The sequence below is a fragment of the Carettochelys insculpta genome, chromosome 6 (assembly GCF_033958435.1).
Source record: "Carettochelys insculpta isolate YL-2023 chromosome 6, ASM3395843v1, whole genome shotgun sequence".
NCBI lineage: Eukaryota > Metazoa > Chordata > Testudines > Carettochelyidae > Carettochelys > Carettochelys insculpta.
Genome location: NC_134142.1, coordinates 77,330,380 through 77,349,816, shown reverse-complemented (window position 1 = coordinate 77,349,816; position 19,437 = coordinate 77,330,380). Strand labels below are relative to the sequence as shown.

At 47.8% G+C, this 19,437-nt stretch overlaps 1 protein-coding gene across 11 annotated transcripts in view; it reads left to right on the top strand.

The window, feature by feature from the left end:
- AMPD3 (adenosine monophosphate deaminase 3) overlaps positions 1 to 19,437 on the top strand; it is an 83,319-nt gene that overhangs the window by 59,061 nt on the left and 4,821 nt on the right. For all 11 annotated transcript variants that reach the window (XM_074997404.1, XM_074997403.1, XM_074997407.1 and 8 more), the window contains 5 exons: positions 3,810 to 3,936; positions 5,266 to 5,429; positions 13,284 to 13,404; positions 15,915 to 16,088; positions 17,353 to 17,463. In XM_074997404.1, coding sequence (XP_074853505.1) covers positions 3,810 to 3,936; positions 5,266 to 5,429; positions 13,284 to 13,404; positions 15,915 to 16,088; positions 17,353 to 17,463 — 697 coding nt within the window. The remainder of the gene's footprint in view (positions 1 to 3,809; positions 3,937 to 5,265; positions 5,430 to 13,283; positions 13,405 to 15,914; positions 16,089 to 17,352; positions 17,464 to 19,437) is intronic.

Below are 19,437 nucleotides of genomic sequence, written 5' to 3'. Positions count from 1 at the left end.
CAGTGGCTCACCCCTGCACTGAGGCACCAGGACACCTCCATGCGGCGAGCCCTCACGGTCGAGAAACGGGTCGGCATTGCTGTCTGGAAGCTGGCCACTCCAGACAGCTACAGATCCGTGGGGCAGCAGTTTGGCGTGGGCAAGGCCAACGTCGGGGCTGTCCTCATGGAGGTAAGAGGACCCAGGGAGGAGGGAGGCCTGGGGGGGCAGCCCTGGGGTGGAGGGCAGCACTGGGGGAGGGCAGCCATGGGGTGGAGGGCAGCCCTAGGGGAGGGAGACCTGGGGTGGAGGGCAGCCCTGGGGTGGAGGGCCAGACACACCCTGCACACCCCTCACTGGTGCTCTCCCATGTCCTTCCCCTGCAGGTCGTCCACTCCATCAATGCCCTGCTCCTCCACAGGCTCGTGTGGCTTGGGGACCCGGATGCCACCATCGTGGGGTTTGGCAGCCTGGGCTTCCCAAATTGCTTTGGGGCTCTGGATGGGACCCATATCCCCATCCGTGCTCCAGAGCACAGCAGAGGATGCTTCCTGAACAGGAAGGGCTACCATTCGGTGGTCCTCCAGGCCTTGGTGGACAGCCGGGGCCGCTTCCTGGACATTTATGTTGGCTGGCCTGGCAGCACCCACGACGCCTGGGTGTTCAGGAATTCGGGCCTGTGCCGTCGGCTGGAGACGGGGACCTACATCCCCCAGCGGAAGATCCCTGTGGGGGACACCACCATGCCCCTCTGCATCGTCACAGACGCGGCGTACCCCCTCCGGCCCTGGCTCATGCACCCTTACACGGGCCATCTCTCAGCCAGCCAGGAGCGCTTCAACACGCACTTGAACCATGTGCGCCAGGTAGTTGAGCACACTTTTGGCTGCCTCAAAGGGTGCTGGAGATGTCTCCTCACCTGCCTTGATGCAGGCCCCACCAACATCCCCCAGGTTGTGGGCGTATGCAGCGCACTCCACAACCTGGTGGAGAGCAAAGGGGAGGCCTTCTTCCAGGGCTGGGCTGTGGAGGCTGGCAGGGCTGACATGCAGCCACCCGCTGCCCCCAGTCGCCGGTGGACCCCGAGGGGATCTGGGTCGGGGAGGCCCTGCGGGCCCATTTCAACCAGGCCGCGGGATGAACGCTGGCAGGACCCCACTGCACCCACCCATCCTCCACAACACTCCCTGCCCCCACGCCCACACCACAGAGCACCCAAGAGCACCCCCCCCCACACACTTTTCTTGCAAATAAAAATGGACCTGTTGTTTTTGAAACCAAAAAACAGTGAATTCTCTTATTATTAATACTACAAATATATATATATATATATATATATATATGTATAACAAAAGCGGGGAGCTATTTACATGGGGGGGCAGGTACCATAAAAGAACAGGGGTCTAACACAAACTATATACAAATATATGATGGGGGATATGTACAAAGGGGGGGGGGGCACGTCCTCTGCCCCGCACCCCTCTACTGTCCGGCGCCCGGGGTTGGAGGGCGCGACCCTCTCCTCGGCCTGAGCCCTGGCTGAGGCTGGGTGGGGGCCGGGCGAACTGGCAGGTATGGCCGGCGGGTGTCAGCAGGCCCCAGGTCCCCCTCGGCGGAAGGCCCCCCTCGGTGGAAGGCCCCAGGGTGGCAGACGGCGGTGGGACCGCGGTCGGAGTGGCGGGTGGAGCGGCGGGCAGGGCGGGCAGAGCGGCGGGCGGCGCGGCATGGGGGCCAGGTATTCCACTATGCGCTTGAATGTGCGCATGAAGGCCCCCCATGCCTCCTGGCGCCAGGCCAGCGCTCGCTCCTGGAGCTCCAGGCTCCGCTCCTCCACCCGCAGGCGCTGCTCCGACACCTCCAGCTGCCGCCGGAGGGTCGCGAGCAGCTGGGGGTCTGGGGCCGTCCTCGGGTGGTGGCTCTGCCATCGGCCCCGTCCTGGGGCTGGTCGGTGCTCCGCCGAGGGGCTGGCCTGCAGCGATGGCCCCGGTGGGCTCTCTGGGACCACGGAGACCTCACTGGTGCTCTCCGGGCCCTCCGATGGTGCAGCTGCGGAACACAGGGGGGGAAGAAGAGAGGAGACAGCCGTTAGTGTGGGCCCCGAGCCGTGGCCCTTGTCCCTCCACCCCTCTGCTGCTGGTTCCCCATCCCCATCCCTGGGAGATGCTGCTGCTGCTGAGGGGTGTCCCACCCCACCAATGGGGGACCCTAGGTTCCGCTCCCCCCATACCCAGGAATGGGACATGGCGCTCTCCTGCTGGCGGGGCAGGGGCTGATGCACTCTTCTGAGGGACATGTCACTGCTGTCCTTGGGGCCATGGTCATCTGGGCATGTCGAGGGCCCTGGTCATGTCTGTTGTCCCCGCCCCTTAACCCCGGGGGTGTGCACCGGGGGGGTACATACCTGACGGTCCGCTCCCACGGTCGGGGGACACCCTCTGGGCGGACGCCCTGCTGGAGCTCCGGGATGGGATGGCGATGTGGAACCCCCCGTCACTGGAGGAGGATTCCCCCTCCTCCTCCTCCTCCGGTGTCCCAGGGGTGGGCTCCTGGAGGGGCCCCTGGGGTGCTGGGCTTGCCTCCGGGGCGGACTCCGCCTCCGGAGCGGACTCCACCTCCGGGGCCTGCTGGGGCTCGTCGGCTGAGGTGTCAAGAGTGGCCGGTGGGGAGGAGGTGTACCGGGGGCCCAGGATGGACCTTAGCTCCCTGTAAAAGGGGCAAGTGGTGGAGGGAGCCCCAGATCGGCCGGCCACATCCCGGGCCTGGGCGTAACCCTGCCGCAGCTCCTTAACCTTATTCCTGACGTGGTCAGGAGTGCGGGCAGGGTGACCCCGGGCAGCCAGGCCCTCGGCCAGCTGAGCGAATACATCCGTGTTCCGCCTCTTGCTCCCCATTACCTGAAGCAGCTCCTCCTTGCCCCAGAGCCCCAGCAGGTCCCGGATCTCGGCCTCCGTCCAGGCGGGGCCCCGCTGCCTTTTCCCAGGATGGCTGGCTGCCTGGGAGCCCTGGCTCCCCTTGGGGGGGGTGCCCTGGGGCGCTTGGGGGGCTGCCTAGCAGCCATCGCTGCGGGGGTGGTGGCTTGGGGCTGCAGGGAGGCATGCAGGCTGGCTGCGTGGCTGTGCTGCTGCCTGCACGCGCTCTCAGCTTCCTGCACAGGAACGCAGGGGGCGGGGAGCTTTAAGGGGCCACTGCACGCGGCAACCATAGAGCTCAGGGGCTGGAGAGAGCGTCTCTCAACCCCTCAGCTGATGGCCGCCATGGCGGACCCCGCTCTTTCGATGTTGCGGGATGCGGATCGGCTACATGTGCCCTACTTCAACATTCAACGTCAAAGTAGGGCACTATTCCCATCTCCTGATGGGGATAGCGACTTCGATGTCTCACCGCCTTATGCCGATTTCAACTTCGAAATAGCGCTTGCCATGTGTAGACGTGGCGGGCGCTATTTTGAAGTTGGCGCGGCTACTTCGAAGTAGCCGGCACGTGTAGACGCGGCTATTACCTCTCTTTTCCATTTTCAGTGCTTGGTTTCCTTTAAGGAATCAATTGTTCTCTGAATTGATACATGGCACTGACATTTACTATTATTAATTACATGTGTATTACAATTTTTACAGTAGCATCTAGGGCCCCATTGTGTTAAGTGCTTTATAGACACACAAAAAGACAGCCCTGGTCCCAAAATACATACTTATATAGCCTTAGACCCTCAGATAGATGCTTTGGATTACTGAATCCAGACAGACCACAACACTAAAATGTTCTCTTGGGATGGAGGGAGGAAGAAAATTGATGAATGAAAAGTAACAACAGTTCTATCTCTGCTTTTTCAGTGACATATTTAGGTCCAAAAATCTTCTGCCTAATTTTGGGAAGATGTTAGAGAATGTCTTCTTACCTCTGTTTGAGGCAACTGTCAATCCCACAGATCACAGAGAGTTGCACCTTTTCCTCAAATATGTAAGTATGTATGGCTTTCAGCTGTCTTAATTCAAATGGATCCTCTCTTCACAATTAGAGTTTTAGTTTCTGTGACTCTGTCTACACTAGCCCAAAACTTGGAAATGGCCATTTTGAAGTGCACTAATGAAGTGCTGAAATACATATACATATTTGGCGCCTCATTAGCATGCCAGCAGCCGTGGCACTTTGAAATTGCTGCGACTCGCTGCTGCGCAGCTTGTCCAGACGGGGCTCCTTTTTGAAAGGATCCTGGCAACTTCGAAATCCCCTTATTCCTAACAGCAATTTCGAAGTGCTGCAGCTGCCGGCATGCTAATGAGGCGCTGAATATGTATTTCAGTGCTTCGTTAGTAAACTTCAAAATGGCCATTTGCATGACCATTTCAAAATTTTGGGCTAGTATAGATGTAGCCTGTATGGGGGAGATGGAGAAAGCTGCACACATGGTTGTTAAAAAACCTCCTGAAAGACAGCTATTAATGTTTTTTAAACACTCATATGCCTCAGTAAGGATATGGGTAAGACTGTGTTAGCAAACAATCACCATATATTTACTCTGGGAGCAGCACAGGGCTCCTTCAGGTAGTCTTGCCTGTAGAAAAGAGCAGTGATTTTACATTCGTTTCTGTTTAGAAAGCAAGAACAAACTCTGGTGAGCACCACAAATGTTCCCGTAGAATGAAGTGTTCTTTGAAAAAAAACTCAGTTCCTTAAATAATAAAAGGATTCCATCATGGTCCTCAACAATATATCTCCTTATCACCCCATGCTCTTAATTCATCCAGCCAGTTGCCTTCTTTCATAAAGATGAACCTCCGATTTATGAACACACAAAAAGCTAGCAATTTGGATTATGTAAAGCTACATAATTGCATTAACAACAAGAAGTCCTGTGGCACCTAATAGACTAACAGATATTTTGGAGCATAAGCTTTTGTGGGCAAAATATCTGTTAGTCTATAAAGTGCCACAGGACTTCTTGTTGTTCTTGAAGATACAGACTAACAGGGTTATCTCTCTGATAGTTGCATTAATTTAATTGTGAAAGCTGCCGCTGATCAATTCCCACATTTCCAGCAAAGTGCTTTTAGTTATGGAATAGAATTCAGTTGCTATGACATACATCATGGAAGAACTGCTTTCTGCATCCTGTGCATCTTGGAGTGATGCTGTAGAATAGTAGCGTGGAGGGCTTGTTGACTTAAGAAGGGCAAGTACTTACAGGTGGAGGTGCATAATTTAATAGCAGCACAGCCTGAAGCTGGAGTTGATCATTCTGAAACTTGCTTATTTAAAAAAGTGGTTTCTATGAATCCCTTTTTCTAGGTGACTGGATTTGACAGTGTTGATGATGAGTCCAAACATACAGACCACATGTTCTCTAACCGAAGTCCTAACCCTGATGCCTGGATCAGTGAAAAGAATCCTCCATATAGTTATTATTTGTATTACATGTATGCCAACATCATGGTACTCAACAACCTTAGAAAGTAAGTAGTAATTTTTCTCCATACAATTCTGCTTTCACCAGTGTTTATCTGTGGGGTGAAATCTGTGGTAGAGAGGATTAAAATAAATTTAGATACGCTCTAATTTTTTTTCCAGTTTTGATTATTATTTTAAATCTAAGAACATTTTTAGGTTCAGTTTTGAAGTCAAATAAAATATTCAGTACAGTAAACCCCCCACTTTGTACGGATTCGAATTATGCATTTTTAAATTCATGCAAGGTGAGTCTGGGGGCACCCTACTTTCTTGTACCCCCGCCTCACTGCTTACTTCTGTGCTGCCAGGCAGCTCAGGGGCTCCTTAGGAGGCAGCTCCTGCCTTGTGGCTGTCTGGTACTGTAACGCCGGGGGCGGAGAGGGGCAGGCATGGCTGGAGCTGCCTGGGGCCAAGTCACACTGTGTCTGGAGCTGCCCAGGGCTCCAGCGCCGTGGCTGGAGCTGCTGCCACTCGAGCAGCCTTTGGGCCAAGCCGTGATGTGGCAGGGGTGCCATGGCTGCTCCGCATGCCTGGCAGCTGGAGCTGCCAGGAGCCAGAACCTGGTGCCCCACTCTGCCCCAACCCAGCCCCTGCCCACCTGCATGGGGAGCCAGAGCAACCGGCTGGAGCAGAGGCTTCAGCTGCCCACTTCTCCCAGTCAGGAGAATTCCAGGGATCTTCCTCCCGGCTCCCATTTACACAAAATTTGATTTAAGCAGTGGTTGCCGAGGACGCAGACTCTGTGTAAACTGGGGGTTTACTGTATTGTATCTGGGATTGCTGAGGTGACAGACAAACACTTAAATTATAACACTGACACTTAGTTACCTTTACCAAACAAAACAAGTGTAAGTTTTTGTTTCAACAGCCAACGTGTACTTAACATATTTGGGCTCCCTGGCTCACCTCGCCTGTATTCATGGTGTATTTCTGCATCTAGGGTGCTCGAGACAGCTTCTCTGGGAAGCAGTAGCACAGGTTTGTCAGCACTTCCCTGTTTTCCAGGGGTTTTAAAATGTATTTTACACTTCACCAGTGTTGTAAATTATTTCCACCAGGTATTTCAGAGACACTGTTTTGTTCAAATGAAAACATAGACCTCTTAATTCAACCACAGCCCTTCATCAAAAATATGTGAAATCCTAATTGTTGATTAATGTGTAGCCAGTTGATTAAATATTCTCAATGAACTACAAGTGTAGTCAGAGTACCAACTAACTAAATTTAGCTAAATTTAGCTAAATTCATGGTCTAAAGATGAAACCGTACAATGAGACATACATACCCTTAGATTTTCAAAGACACAAATTGGAGTTAGGTCCTAAGAGGGTCTGGACAATTCTTTATCATTCTCGAACTCATGGAGGACAGGTGAGATCCCGGAGTACTCACAGGTGCTGTATTTGCCCTGCCTCTAAAAAGACGAATCAGGACAAGCCAGGGAATTGTAGACCAATTAGTTTGATTTTCAGTACCTGGAAAGACAATGGAACAAGTAATCAAACAATTTGTAAGCTCCAAGATGATACAAGGGATAAGTAACAGTCAACATGTGTTTATCAAGAACAAATCTCATCAAACCAACACTCTAGTAGTCTCTTTTGACAGGGTAACAAAACATGTGGATGGGGAGAAGTACAGAATCATGGAATCACAGAAACCTAGGGCGGGAAGGGACCTCAGCAGGTGATCAAGTCCAGCTCTATGCTTCAAGAAGGATCAACCGCAACTAAGTCATCCCAGCCAGGACTCTGTCAAGTGGGGACTTAGAAACCTCTAGGGATGGAGATTCCACCACCTATCTAGGCAACGCATTCCAGTGCTTCACCACCCTTGTGGTGAAGCAGGTTTTCCTAATAGCCAACCTACTTCTCTCTTTCTGTAACTTCAGACCATTGCACCTTGTTTTGCTGTCTGTCACCACTGAGAACAGTTTCTCTCCATCCTCTTTTGAGCTCCTCTTCAGGAAGTTGAAGGCTGCTATTAAATCACGCATCAGTCTTCTCTTTTGCAAACTAAATAAGCCCAAATCCCTCAGCCTCTCCTCATAGGCCATGTGCTGCAGCCCATTAATCATTTTCATTGCCCTCTGTTGAACCTGCTCCAGCACATCCACATCCTTTCAATACTGGAGGGGCCCAAAACTGGACGCCATACTCCAGATGTGGCCTCAGCAGTGTCGAATAGAGAGGAACAACAACTTCTCTAGATCTGCTTGAAATGCTCCCCAATATGTCATTAGCCTTTTTGGCTACAAGGGTACACTGTTAACTCATATCCAGCCTTTCATCCACCATAATCCCTAGTACCCTTTCCACTCTACTGCTGCTTAGTAAGTTGGTCCCCAGCCGATAACGATGCTTGGCATTCTTCCATCTCAAGTGCAGGACCCTACACTTCTTCTTGTTGAACCGCATCAGATGTATTTTGACCAATCCTCCAATTTATCCAGAGCACTCTGGATCCTATCTCTACCCTCCAACATCTTTACCTCTGCCCCTAGTTTGGTGTTATCCGCAAACTTGCTGAAGGTCCCATCCAGTCCCTCATCCAGGTCGTTAATAAAGATGTTGTTGATCAACACTGGCTCCAGAACTGAGCCTTGGGGCACTCCACTTGAAATTGACCATCATCCAGATGTTGAGCTATTGACTGCTACCCGGTGGGCCTGACCGTCAAGCTAGCTTTCTATCCATCTTGGATCCAATCCATACTTCCTTAACTTGTGGGCAAGATTGTTGTGGAAGACTGTATCAAAAACTTTGCTGAAGTCAAGGTATATCACATACACTGACTTCCCCATGTCCACAGATCCAGCTACCTCATCATAGAAGCTAATCAGATTGGTCAGGCAGGACTTGCCCGTGGTGAATCCATGTTGACTACTTTTGATCACTTCCCCCTCTTCCAAGTGCTCCAAAATGGATTTCTGGAAGATTCTGTCAATTATTTTCCCAGAGACTGAGGTAAGGCTGACCAGTCTATAGTTCCCTGGATTGCCATTCTTTTCTTTTTTAAAGATGGGCACAACGTTTGCCTTTTTCCAGTCTCTCCCAACCTGCAAGAGTCTTCAGAGATATTGGCCAAAGGCTCAGCAATGACATCTGCCAATTCCCTCAACACCCTTGGATGCATTAAATCCAGACCCATGGGTCTGTGTGCGTCTAGTTTTCTATATAGCTCTTAACTTGTTCCTTCCCTACTGAGGGCTGCCCTCCATCTTCCCATACTTCGTTGTCTAGCACTGTATTGTGGGAGCTGTCCTTGCCCATGAAGACTGAGGCAAAAAAGCATTAAGTACTTCAGCTTTTCTTACTTAATCTGCCACTAGGTTACCTCCCTCATCCAGTAAAGGCCCCACACCTTCTGTCATAACCCCCTTGTTAACATGCCTGTAGAAACCCTTCTTGTTACTCTTCACATCCCTTGCCAACTGCAGTTCCAGTTGTGTTTTTGCTTTCCTGATTACTGCCCGGCATTCTCCAGTGGTATATTTTTACTCCTCCTTAGTCATCTGTCCAAGTCTCCACTTCTTATACGCATCCTTTTTGAGTTTAAGCTGACTAAGGATTTCCCTTTTAAGCCAAGCTGGTTGTCTACCATAATTGCGTTTCTTACTATGCAGCAGTATGGTTTGTTCCTGTGCCTTCAGTAAGACTTCCTTAAAATACTGCCAGTTCTCCTGAATGCTTTTCCACTTCATCTTCATTTCCCAAGGGATCCTGCCGATCGGTTCTCTCAGGGAGCTGAAGTCTGTTCTTTTGAAATCAAGGGTCTGTATATTACTGATCACCTTTCTTCCTTTTGTGTGGATCCTGAAATCTACCATCTCATGGTTGCTACAGCCCGGTTGCCACCCACTTCTATTTTTCCCACTAGTTCTTCCCTGCTTGTGAGCAGCAGGTCAAGTTGTGCATGGCCCCTGGTTGGTTCCTTCAGCACTTGTACCAGGAAGTTATCTCCAACATTCTCCAAAATCTTCCTGGATTGTCTGTGTGCTGCTGTATTGGTCTCCCAACAAATGTCTGGATGATTAAAGTCTCCCATGAGAACCAGGGCCTGTGATTTGGAAGCTTCTCTTAGCTGTCTGAAGAAATCCTCATGTACCGCATCTCCCTGATCTGGCGGTCTATAGCAGACACCAACTACAACATCACCTCTGTTGCTTCCGCCTCTAAGCTTAACCCAAAGACACTCAACTGGCTTTTCTCCCTTCTTATACTGGAGCTGATGTGATATGTTGATTTTAGTTGACTTTTGATACTGTTTCATGTGACCGCATAAACAAATTGGGAACTATTGCCTAAACTAACTTACTGTAGGCAACTGTCTGAAAACCAGACTTGAGTAGTTATCAGTAGTTCACAGTCATGTTAAAACGGCCTGTTCGGTGGCACTCCACAGGATCTGTCTTGAGTCCAGTTCTATTTGATATCTTCAGAAATTATTTTGAAAATAGCACAGAAAATACATTAATAAAGTTTGTGAATGATGCCAAGCTAGGAGGGGTTTCAAGTACTTTGGAGGAAAGAATTAGAATCCAATATAGTCTCAACAAACTGGAGAAACAGTTGAGAAGAAGATGAAATCCTTCAGGACAGGGAGAGAGGGGCAACAGAAATGAGGGATCATTGCCATAAAAATAGTTATTTTAAATATATGTGACTTATCTAAGTAATGGGTTATTGTGAATGCCTTAAAATATAACTTGCAGAATTAGGCAAGTAAGCGTTTAGGTCAGAATTTGACCCTTAGTGTAGAAGGCTTACTCTAAGGGTAAACATTTGGTGTGTTTGTCCCATGAGAGAAAAAGAGTACATAGTTTTGTCTGTGAAAGGGCACTGCAGCCTTTAGCTAGTTCATACTGATATGCTCACAGACTAGTTCACTTTACCTCATAAGGTTAGTAAAATATAGCTAGGCAATTAATACAGGGATAATTGGGGTCAGAAATGAAATTCTGACCCTTCTGAAGCGAATGAGAATTTTGCCATTCATTTCAATGGTGCCAGGAAGTCACCCCAAGATTCTATTCTGGAATCACCATGGCTGTGGCTCTAGTTACCAAAAACTTCCAAATAGCCATGAATATTGAATATTCAGCGCCTCATTAGCATTCGCATGCTGCTGGCCAGGGAGCTTTGAAAGCGTTGCTTTCGAACACGTGTAGCTCGGCGTGGCTACACGGGTGTCCCTTTCGAAAGGACCCCACACATTTCGAAATCCCCTCATTCCCCTCAGCTGATTAAATTCAATATTCAATTCAGCGCTTCATTAGTATTCTTCGATTTGGCCATTAGCATGGCCATTTCAAAGTTTTTGGTAAGTGTAGGCACAGCTCATATGACATGGGGCAAGTGTGATGACAGAGTTGCTAGTTAGATTTTTAAAGCAGAAATCCAACAGATTAGATTTCTCAATTGAATAGATGCTATATCCAATAACAGAATGGAATTTAGTAGCATAAACTCTTTTTCACTGAGTTCAGGAAACATCAGTTTACTAATTTAATGGTAGGTTTTGCTTAGATTAGCTTTTTCTCCTGGTCAGTATTTCTTAAATCATAACACTTCATTATTTTGAATTAGTCAACACTTTATTCAGGCAGGACCACATCAGTATGCGATCAGTTCATATATCTACAATACACAAAATGTTCTTGGCATGCACTCTACACAACAATACAATCCTGCAAGCATTTTCATACACTGTAGTTGAGATTCAGCAGCAGTTATACCAAGAAAACATGGAAGTCACCAATACTGATCTCCAGTTAGTTATTTAATATCTAGCATTTATTACATACACTTCCATTATTTCCCCAAGCACTTGCCTTTAAGTTCATTTCAGAGTGTGTTCCCTGCTATTTCAGTGGTTTTGTTTGAAAGAGGTAAGTTTAGAACAAGGGTGGGGAGCCTGTTTTGAGTTAGGGGCTATACACATGAGATGCAAACAACAAGAAGTCTGACATTCTCCCCCCATACCTCCCAGAAACGAAAAAGACACTAACGTCACTCCACTCGGACTCCAGCACCAAAGAATGGGGGTGGGAAGGGAGGACCAAGGTTCAAGGCTTCCACTCAGGCCAAATGAACACTTCTGGGGGCCCAGGTCTAGTACATTTTGCCCCCCCCCCAGGCTCTGGGGTGGTACCAGAAGTAATGGTTCAGTTTATGGGATGGGGGCACTTCCAAGAAACAGGCTGAGGATGTAGGATCCAGGAGCGGGACGGCAGTATGGGGGGATGGCAGTATGGGGCCTGATAGGGTGCAGGAGAGGTCTGGGGGCAGGGGGCCTGGGCAAGATGTAAAATGCAGTAACGGGCTGGGGTTGGTGGGATCAGGGCAGGAGGTCTGGGTGGAGAGAGAGGGTGCAGGAGTCTGGGTTGGGGATCTGGATGGGAGAAGGTCCTTCCCCCAGATGTCTTGGAGTGGGGGAAGGAGCACACAGAACCACTTCCTCCCCTTGCCAGGCAGAGACTGTGGTCTGAATCTCGCCCCAGCTTGGCTGGATTGGGCCCACGAGGCTCGAGGCTCCTCTCCCTTGCTTTGGTGTCCCGCACTGGCTCTCTGGTCTCTCAGGATGGGGCCACTGGCTGAAGTGCCAGTTCAGGCTCCCTGATGCAGGATTGCGGGGCGTGGGGGGGAGGGCAGGTTCCCCACACCTGGTTTAGAATATCAAAAGCAATTGTTCCAAGTTATTTACTTAGTTTAGGCCAACTTACTGTGACTTCTAGACAGCATGCACGTAGCATTAGGTAGACTCTAAAATATTGTTGTGAGGTTTCATTAAAGAGTATACACACAACAAGATAACCTTTATGAAAAAACTGATAGGGAAATACAGGCTTAGTAATGAAATCTCACCATTGGTTGTCCTATTAACTCTGGAATAAGTGAGTCCTTTCTACATAGCTGACATAGATGTTGATCACAGTGGGGATTCTGCATTTTCTGTGTGAGGTCAGTCACCTTTTGGTCTTGTGACCTGAGATGAAGAATGGAGACTCTTATGCATAGAAGGGGTTCAAGGAGACCCACTTAATGGAAAAAAACTCGGGGGGTCCCACACAGGGCCCTTAGTTGTGTATACCCTGATTTCAGGGCTCTTCAGATAGGGCTACTTTGTGTTCTGTTGGTCAGTTGCCCAAGGGCTCTCAGAATGACTTGTAATTAAAATGCCATTCCAGAGCTGCTTTATACTCAGCCAATCAAAACTGGTATGTTTTAAATCCTTGTCTTGTTTTGAGCATCTACTAAAATTATCAGGTAATTTCAGACTCTGCAGGGTTTGTTATGGCTTATAACAGTGGTCAGCAACCACTAGCACAGGTGCCGAGAGTGGCATGCAAGTCGATTTTCATTGGCACATGAGGCAGGAGTTCAGCCCTGCTCCTCTTCCCTCATGCATCTGGGAGCTTGCTCAAAGCCATGCTGCTTGTGGATAAACAAAAGACCAGCTAATGCTACCAACCACCACCTACATGGTAAAGCTCTGCATCTTAATTTTGTTAATGAAGCTGTTGTAAGTAGGACTGTTAGTGACTTTAAAAAGTATCACTGGCACTTGGATCGTACACAGAGTTCAAAGGGTCAAATTTTGGCACTCTGCCTTGGAAAGGTTGCTGACCTCTCGTTTATAAAAATATTAGAAATGGTGCCAGGTTAAGAAATAAGCAATTGTAATTTAAACACATCTGAGTCCAGCAAAGTAAATAATAACTCTTGATCTGATTTCCCATTGATGTGTATAGTTATTTTCATGGATATTTTTCCATAGATATTAGTGGGATTTGCATGCAAAATGGGTGAAAAGACACCACTTATTTTTGTGATTGCACTTACTTTTCATTTCTACAGAGAAAGAGGAATGAGTACCTTCCTATTTCGCCCGCATTGTGGTGAAGCTGGATCTATCACTCACCTGGTGTCAGCCTTTCTGACAGCTGACAACATTTCACATGGATTACTCCTGAAAAAGGTATTTGTTCTTGTTGTTCGCCAGTCATGGTCTTAGTTTACTGAAGAGAACTCAACGACATCAGAATTGTCAATTAATAAAAACAGCGCTCTGCATCCTCTTGAGGAATCTAGGCAAATAGAGAAGATGAAAATCTGGGCACATTGGAGTAAATGGCAAAATTTCCACTGACTTCAGTGGAGGCCAGGATTTCATCTAGCAAGATAATGTTCAGGAAAATGATTGGCCACTGGGTGGCATATTTGTATCGAGTCTGTAGTCCTGGTAAAAATACATCTTTTATAAATGGTAATTTACTTTGGAAGAGTGAAATAAAAATCTCTTCATAATTTGTGTGTACATTCTTTGAATTAAAATTAATCTACAACTATTCTAAGATTAGGAATAATTTCTTTGATGCCCCCACAAAATGGTTACTTAAGGCTGATTGAACATTTTTGAACGAAATGGATTTTTGGTGAAAATTGGGTTTTTGACAAAATATACTTTTTTAATGTGCAAAGTTTAAATTTTCTGTGGATATTTCAACTTTTTGTTGGAAGAATGAGTTGACAGCTTTCAGCGTGGAAATGGCACTGTAATGCTTCATGCGAGTTGTGGTTTAGGTGCTTCATGCTTCCAGTCATTTTTGAGGTAAGTTCCCAAGCCAAATCACAACTCCTGTGAATCAGGTCAGCCAGTGATTTTGGTGACACTCTGCAGTGGCTCAGCAAGGTGGGTGCCGTGGTGTAGCATGGGAAATATAGCCCAGCCAGCGAATCTGGCCTATATTAATATGGTGACTGTATTTACCAAGCCCAAATATGCAACATCCGGGGCTGGGGGTGGCTCCCGGGCTGTCAAATGCCTCCGGGTGCTGGGAGCAGGGCTGCTGCCCCTGCGCAGGACCTCCCTGGCTATCCCATGCCTTGTGGTGCTGGGAATGGGGCTGTCACTCCGCGGTGGACCTCTCTGGCTGCCCCACACCTCGGGGCACTGGGAACAGGGTGGCAGCTGTGCAGGTGCTCCTCTCGGCTCCCCCAAGCTGTGGGGAGCCAGGAACCAGGTGGCAGCCACACTAGTGCATTCCCAGCTTCCCCAAGCCATGGGAAGCCAGGAACTGCGTGGCAGCCACGCTGGTGCAGGTTCCTCAGCTGTGGGGAGCTAAGAACTGGGCAGCAGTCACACCCGTGTGCCTCCTGGCTCCCCCAAGCTGTGGGGAGTTGGGAATTGGGCAGCAGCTACCCCGCAACAGCAGGAACCCATGCTGGCTCCCTCCCCTGCATGGCTGGAGAGCATATGAGTATGTGATCTCTGGCCAGCAGCTGCACCTGAGCAGGGGGCCTGAATATGGAGCAATTAGCCCCTTTGTTAAAATAAATCAGGGTGCCTTCCTGGCACCTGAAATACAGGGCTGTCCTGGCCAAAACGGGATGCACGGTCACCTTTCATATTAAAGAACGTAGGTGTGAGGCACCATGGTGAAATATTGGAATCTTTTTTTTTGTTTGGGCCCAAAATTTTCTGTATATAATAATTTTTGCTGAAATATTGGCATTTTGCATGACAAATCACTTCTTATCATCACCCTGCTGCCCTGTTCTCCTGTAGTCTGACATCTTAAAAAATATTTTTTAAATAAATTCAAAACACAGTTGATGTCACTTGGAACTACTAGAGCTTAGGCCCTGTGAAAATCAAGCCCCTAGTTTAGATGCGTGAGTATGGATTTGGGTGTCTAATGTTAGGCACCCAAAACTGAAAATATTGTCCTGAAGTCATACCGCTGTTAAGTCTCTGTTAAGACCGACAGTCCTAAACTTAAACCCAGGCAGTGTGCTATAGCTTGTATACAGCCACAACATTATGCTGGTTCTTTTCTTTAGCCTGTCAACTCTGTTCTTGCACAACCAAGTACAGAATAAACCTGGCACAGCTGATGAGTGTGGTGCAGGCTAGTGTCATGTGCATGAGTGAGCTTGCAAATCAAAAATAGCCATGGATACAGATGAGAATGCTTTTCCTGGTCTGAATATGTGTGCACCCATAGTTATGCTCACAGTTAAATGTAAGCAACTTCTTTTAACACACATCTCCACCCCAAGTGAGCTATTCTGTGAAGTGTCTTGACCATAATCAATGTTCTGTAATGCACCCTGTTGCATCTGAGTTTGTGCTCTTTTGAGTGAGGACTCTGTTAGTATGGAACGTAGCTCACCTACAGAAACATGTACATTTACTAGGCAATTAATAACAATTAGTAATTTTTTTGAAAAACTCTCTCAGTGCATCCAAAATGTGGAATAAGGAAATTATGGCATTTAAATTTGCATTTCGAAAATATTGAAAAAAAATTGTGCAAAAATTCAGTCCACAAAAGGCAGTTCAGTTCAGACTTCAGTTTTTCTAGGCATAATCCTTCCACAGTCACATTTAATGAGACTATTCTCATTTCCTCTGATGGAAAATCTTCTTTCCTGTTATTTTTCAGCTCCATTGAATAATGAATATCTGTATTGTTTTTTGTACAGAGTCCAGTTCTTCAGTATCTTTATTATCTTGCACAAATTCCTATTGCCATGTCTCCACTTAGCAACAATAGCCTATTCCTTGAGTATTCAAAAAATCCACTACGGGAATTTCTTCATAAGGGACTTCACATTTCTCTCTCCACAGATGATCCTATGCAATTCCATTATACAAAGGTAAGCATAACTTAAGACTTTTCTCTTTATGGTGAATTTGTTACTAGTGCCAAAGTGACCTTACATAATTTGGCTATGTCTACATGTGCCCCCTTCTTCCAAGGGGGGATGGTAATCAGGGTGATGAAAGATTACTAATGAAGTGCTGCAGTGCATATGCAGCACTTCATTAGGCAAATTTTCCTCTGTGGCAACTTGGAAGTGTCAGACTTCGAAGTGCTGGCATGCCGCGTAGCCATGGCCACTTTGAAGTGCCCGTGCTACTTCGAAGTGCCTTTACTCCTCAAAATTTTGTGTAGACATAGCCTTCATGTCACATTGTGACACACACATCTTTACTTGCCTTTCAGGCAATGTCCCCCCACATTCCCACTCCCCTGAGAACTGTTGGATTTCTTGGGAAAATGACTAATTGCCGAGTGACATTTTGTTTGTACTCCTGCCTCTTCCAGCCACTGGCTCCTCGAGTACGGAGGAAGAAGGGGATGAGAGCTCTCATGTTAATGACTTGATAAGCTATAAGGCAGAGGTGGGATGCCTGGGAAGGCCTGTTTCTTTTCTAATAAATGTGGTAAAGCTTCCTGGAAAAAAAAAAAGGGTCATGTGAGGTCTCTTGGGATAAACTACAAACTGTTCATTCAACATTATGGGCTTGATGCTCTCCTGCCCCCATGTTACACTGAGCCCCAGGAAACTCGCTACGGTTCCCTTGTTTTGTGGGCTGGTCTATTCTGACCCCAGCCCCAATTTGATTTGGAGCAGCATCTGGGCAGCTCTAACTTTTGCTCTCATCTGCTCCACTCTGCCCTGCCCTGCCCCTTCCCATTCACAATGTGCCTACAGTAGGGAGCAGTTTGTACGGGAGCTTACTGCACAGACATCACACCAGTAGAGAGCTACCCGCTGCTGAAGGAATTTTAAGATGGTCAGTTTCTGCCTCCTTCATGTGTCCAAAAGGGTCAGATCAGAAGGGAAAAACTTTGATGGATTCATTAAGCATTTGGATTGCAACTCACAAAGCAACCTAAGCAATCTGGATGCCTAGTTCCCATCAATTTGAATTAGTTTAACTTTCTCAGGCATCTTGAAATAGACACTTATAGTCAGTCTCTAGTAACTGTTTACAGCCTAAAACTTGAAAATTGTGTCTATCTAACAAAGATGTTCATTAAACATAACAATTTCCTTACGTGGAAATGATTACCTATCAAATAGAATTACTAAATAGGGTATAGCCTAACTAATCATATTTTTGATGGTATAGGAAGCACTTATGGAGGAATATGCCATAGCAGCTCAAGTGTGGAAACTAAGCACGTGTGACTCGTGTGAACTAGCAAGAAACAGTGTACTACAGAGTGGCTTATCACATAAGGTAAATTTGTTTTGTTGCAAGAAACACTTGCACACCCTCATGTAACTGGAATTTTGCATAAATTGGGGTGGGGGGAGCTTTTCCCCGTCAGAATGCACGTTCTGCAGCTGGGGAAGCAACAGGAGCACCTGGAGCTCCTTTCGGAAGGTAAGTCCTGGGGTTGGGGAGGGCAGTTGGGGAGAGTTAAGCCTGGCGGTAGGCTGGGGTTGTAGGTGGAGGGCAGGGGAGTTAAGCATGGGGTGAGTTGGGGCTGCAGGGAGGGCAGGGGTTGATGAGCTGGGGTTGCGTGGCCCTTTGAGGGGGTTGAGCCAGGACCACAGGGGGTGGGGTAAACTGGAGCTCCTTTCGGAAGGTAAGTCCTGGGGTTGGGGAGGGCAGTTGGGGAGAGTTAAGCCTGGCGGTAGGCTGGGGTTGTAGGTGGAGGGCAGGGGAGTTAAGCATGGGGTGAGTTGGGGCTGCAGGGAGGGCAGGGGTTGATGAGCTGGGGTTGTGTGGCCCTTTGAGGGGGTTGAGCCAGGACCACAGGGGGTGGGGTAAACTGGAGCCGGGAATGGGGAGGGGGTGAGCCAGAGCCCCACGGGGTGGGGGGTGAACCAGGGCTGTGGGGGGGTTTGAGGAGGGGGCTGGTTGAACCGGAGTCGCGCGGGGCTGGGGTGGGGTTGAATTGGGGCTGGTGGGGAGTGGGATTTTGAGTTGCACTTAACTTGTGTTAATGCAACTTAAGCACAACTGGAAATTACACATTCCAAGGGTTTACTGTACTCTCTTCCTCTTTCTTGATTTTTCTTTTAGTTTTAATGTAATAGTCACCGATTTGACTTTCGGTCTTTACTAATCTGTGCTGAGTTCACTACAATCTGAAATGACTAGCTGGGTATGTGAAATGTATTTGATCTCAGTCCAGGGCTTCATAACAGAGGTGACCATAACTGCAGAAACCACTCTGCTAAAATTTGCAACCTTGTTTGTAATTTGGAGACCATATGAGAACTGAGATCTTCAGAAAAAGTTAACCCCAGTTATGTGTGCTGGGCTCTTGTAAATCTGATGCTGTCTAAAACAATCCTACACCATTTCTGTTTAGGTTTTTAAAAAAGATTATCAGGGATAAAAAGCATCTTATTAAAAACCTTTCTGAGGGGGAATCTACACTTACCCAATGATTGACTGTACTGAGGTCAGTTTTCAGGAGTTTGATTTTGCCATGCGTGTTATGACACAGCCAAATTGATCTCTCTGGCTCAGCCATCACCCTGGTATGCCATGCTACTGCATGGAGTAAGGAACATGAGTGCAAGCCTGAAGAGCCCTGATCTACAGTAGATAAGAAAGTAAATTGTGATAAGTTGATTCTAACTATGCTAATGGTGTGGCTAGAATTGCTTATCAGAAATCGACTTTATACCCTAGTGTAGACCTAGCCTATCCTTAAACTCCTGAGGCAGTATGTTCCTGATGCAAAGTCCAGCAAAACCAGGGGGTCTTTCTATTAATTTCAGGGGCTTTTGGGTCAGTCTGTAACAGAACAGCTTTGCTATCACAGCTAACAGAACAAACAAATACACCTATGAGCACATCATATATTCTGCTGTGACAGTTTTATTGGGCAAACCAGCTCATACACACCCAAAAAAGCCAAGGCTACTCCTTAACTCTTTAAGACTGTGTCTACACGAGCCAAAAACTTTAAAATAGCCAAGCAAATGGCCATTTCAAAGTTTACTAATGAAGCACTGAAATACATATTCAGCGCCTCATTAGCATGCGGGCGGCTGCGGCACTTCAAAATTGACGCGGCTCGCCGCCATGCGGCTCATCCAGACGGGGCTCCTTTTCTAAAGGACCCCGTCAACATCGAAGTCCCCTTATTCCTATGAGCAGATGGGAATAAGGGGACTTTGAAGTAGACGGGGTCCTTTCAAAAAGGAGCCCTGTCTGGATGAGCCGCATGGCAGTGAGCTGCGTCAATTTTGA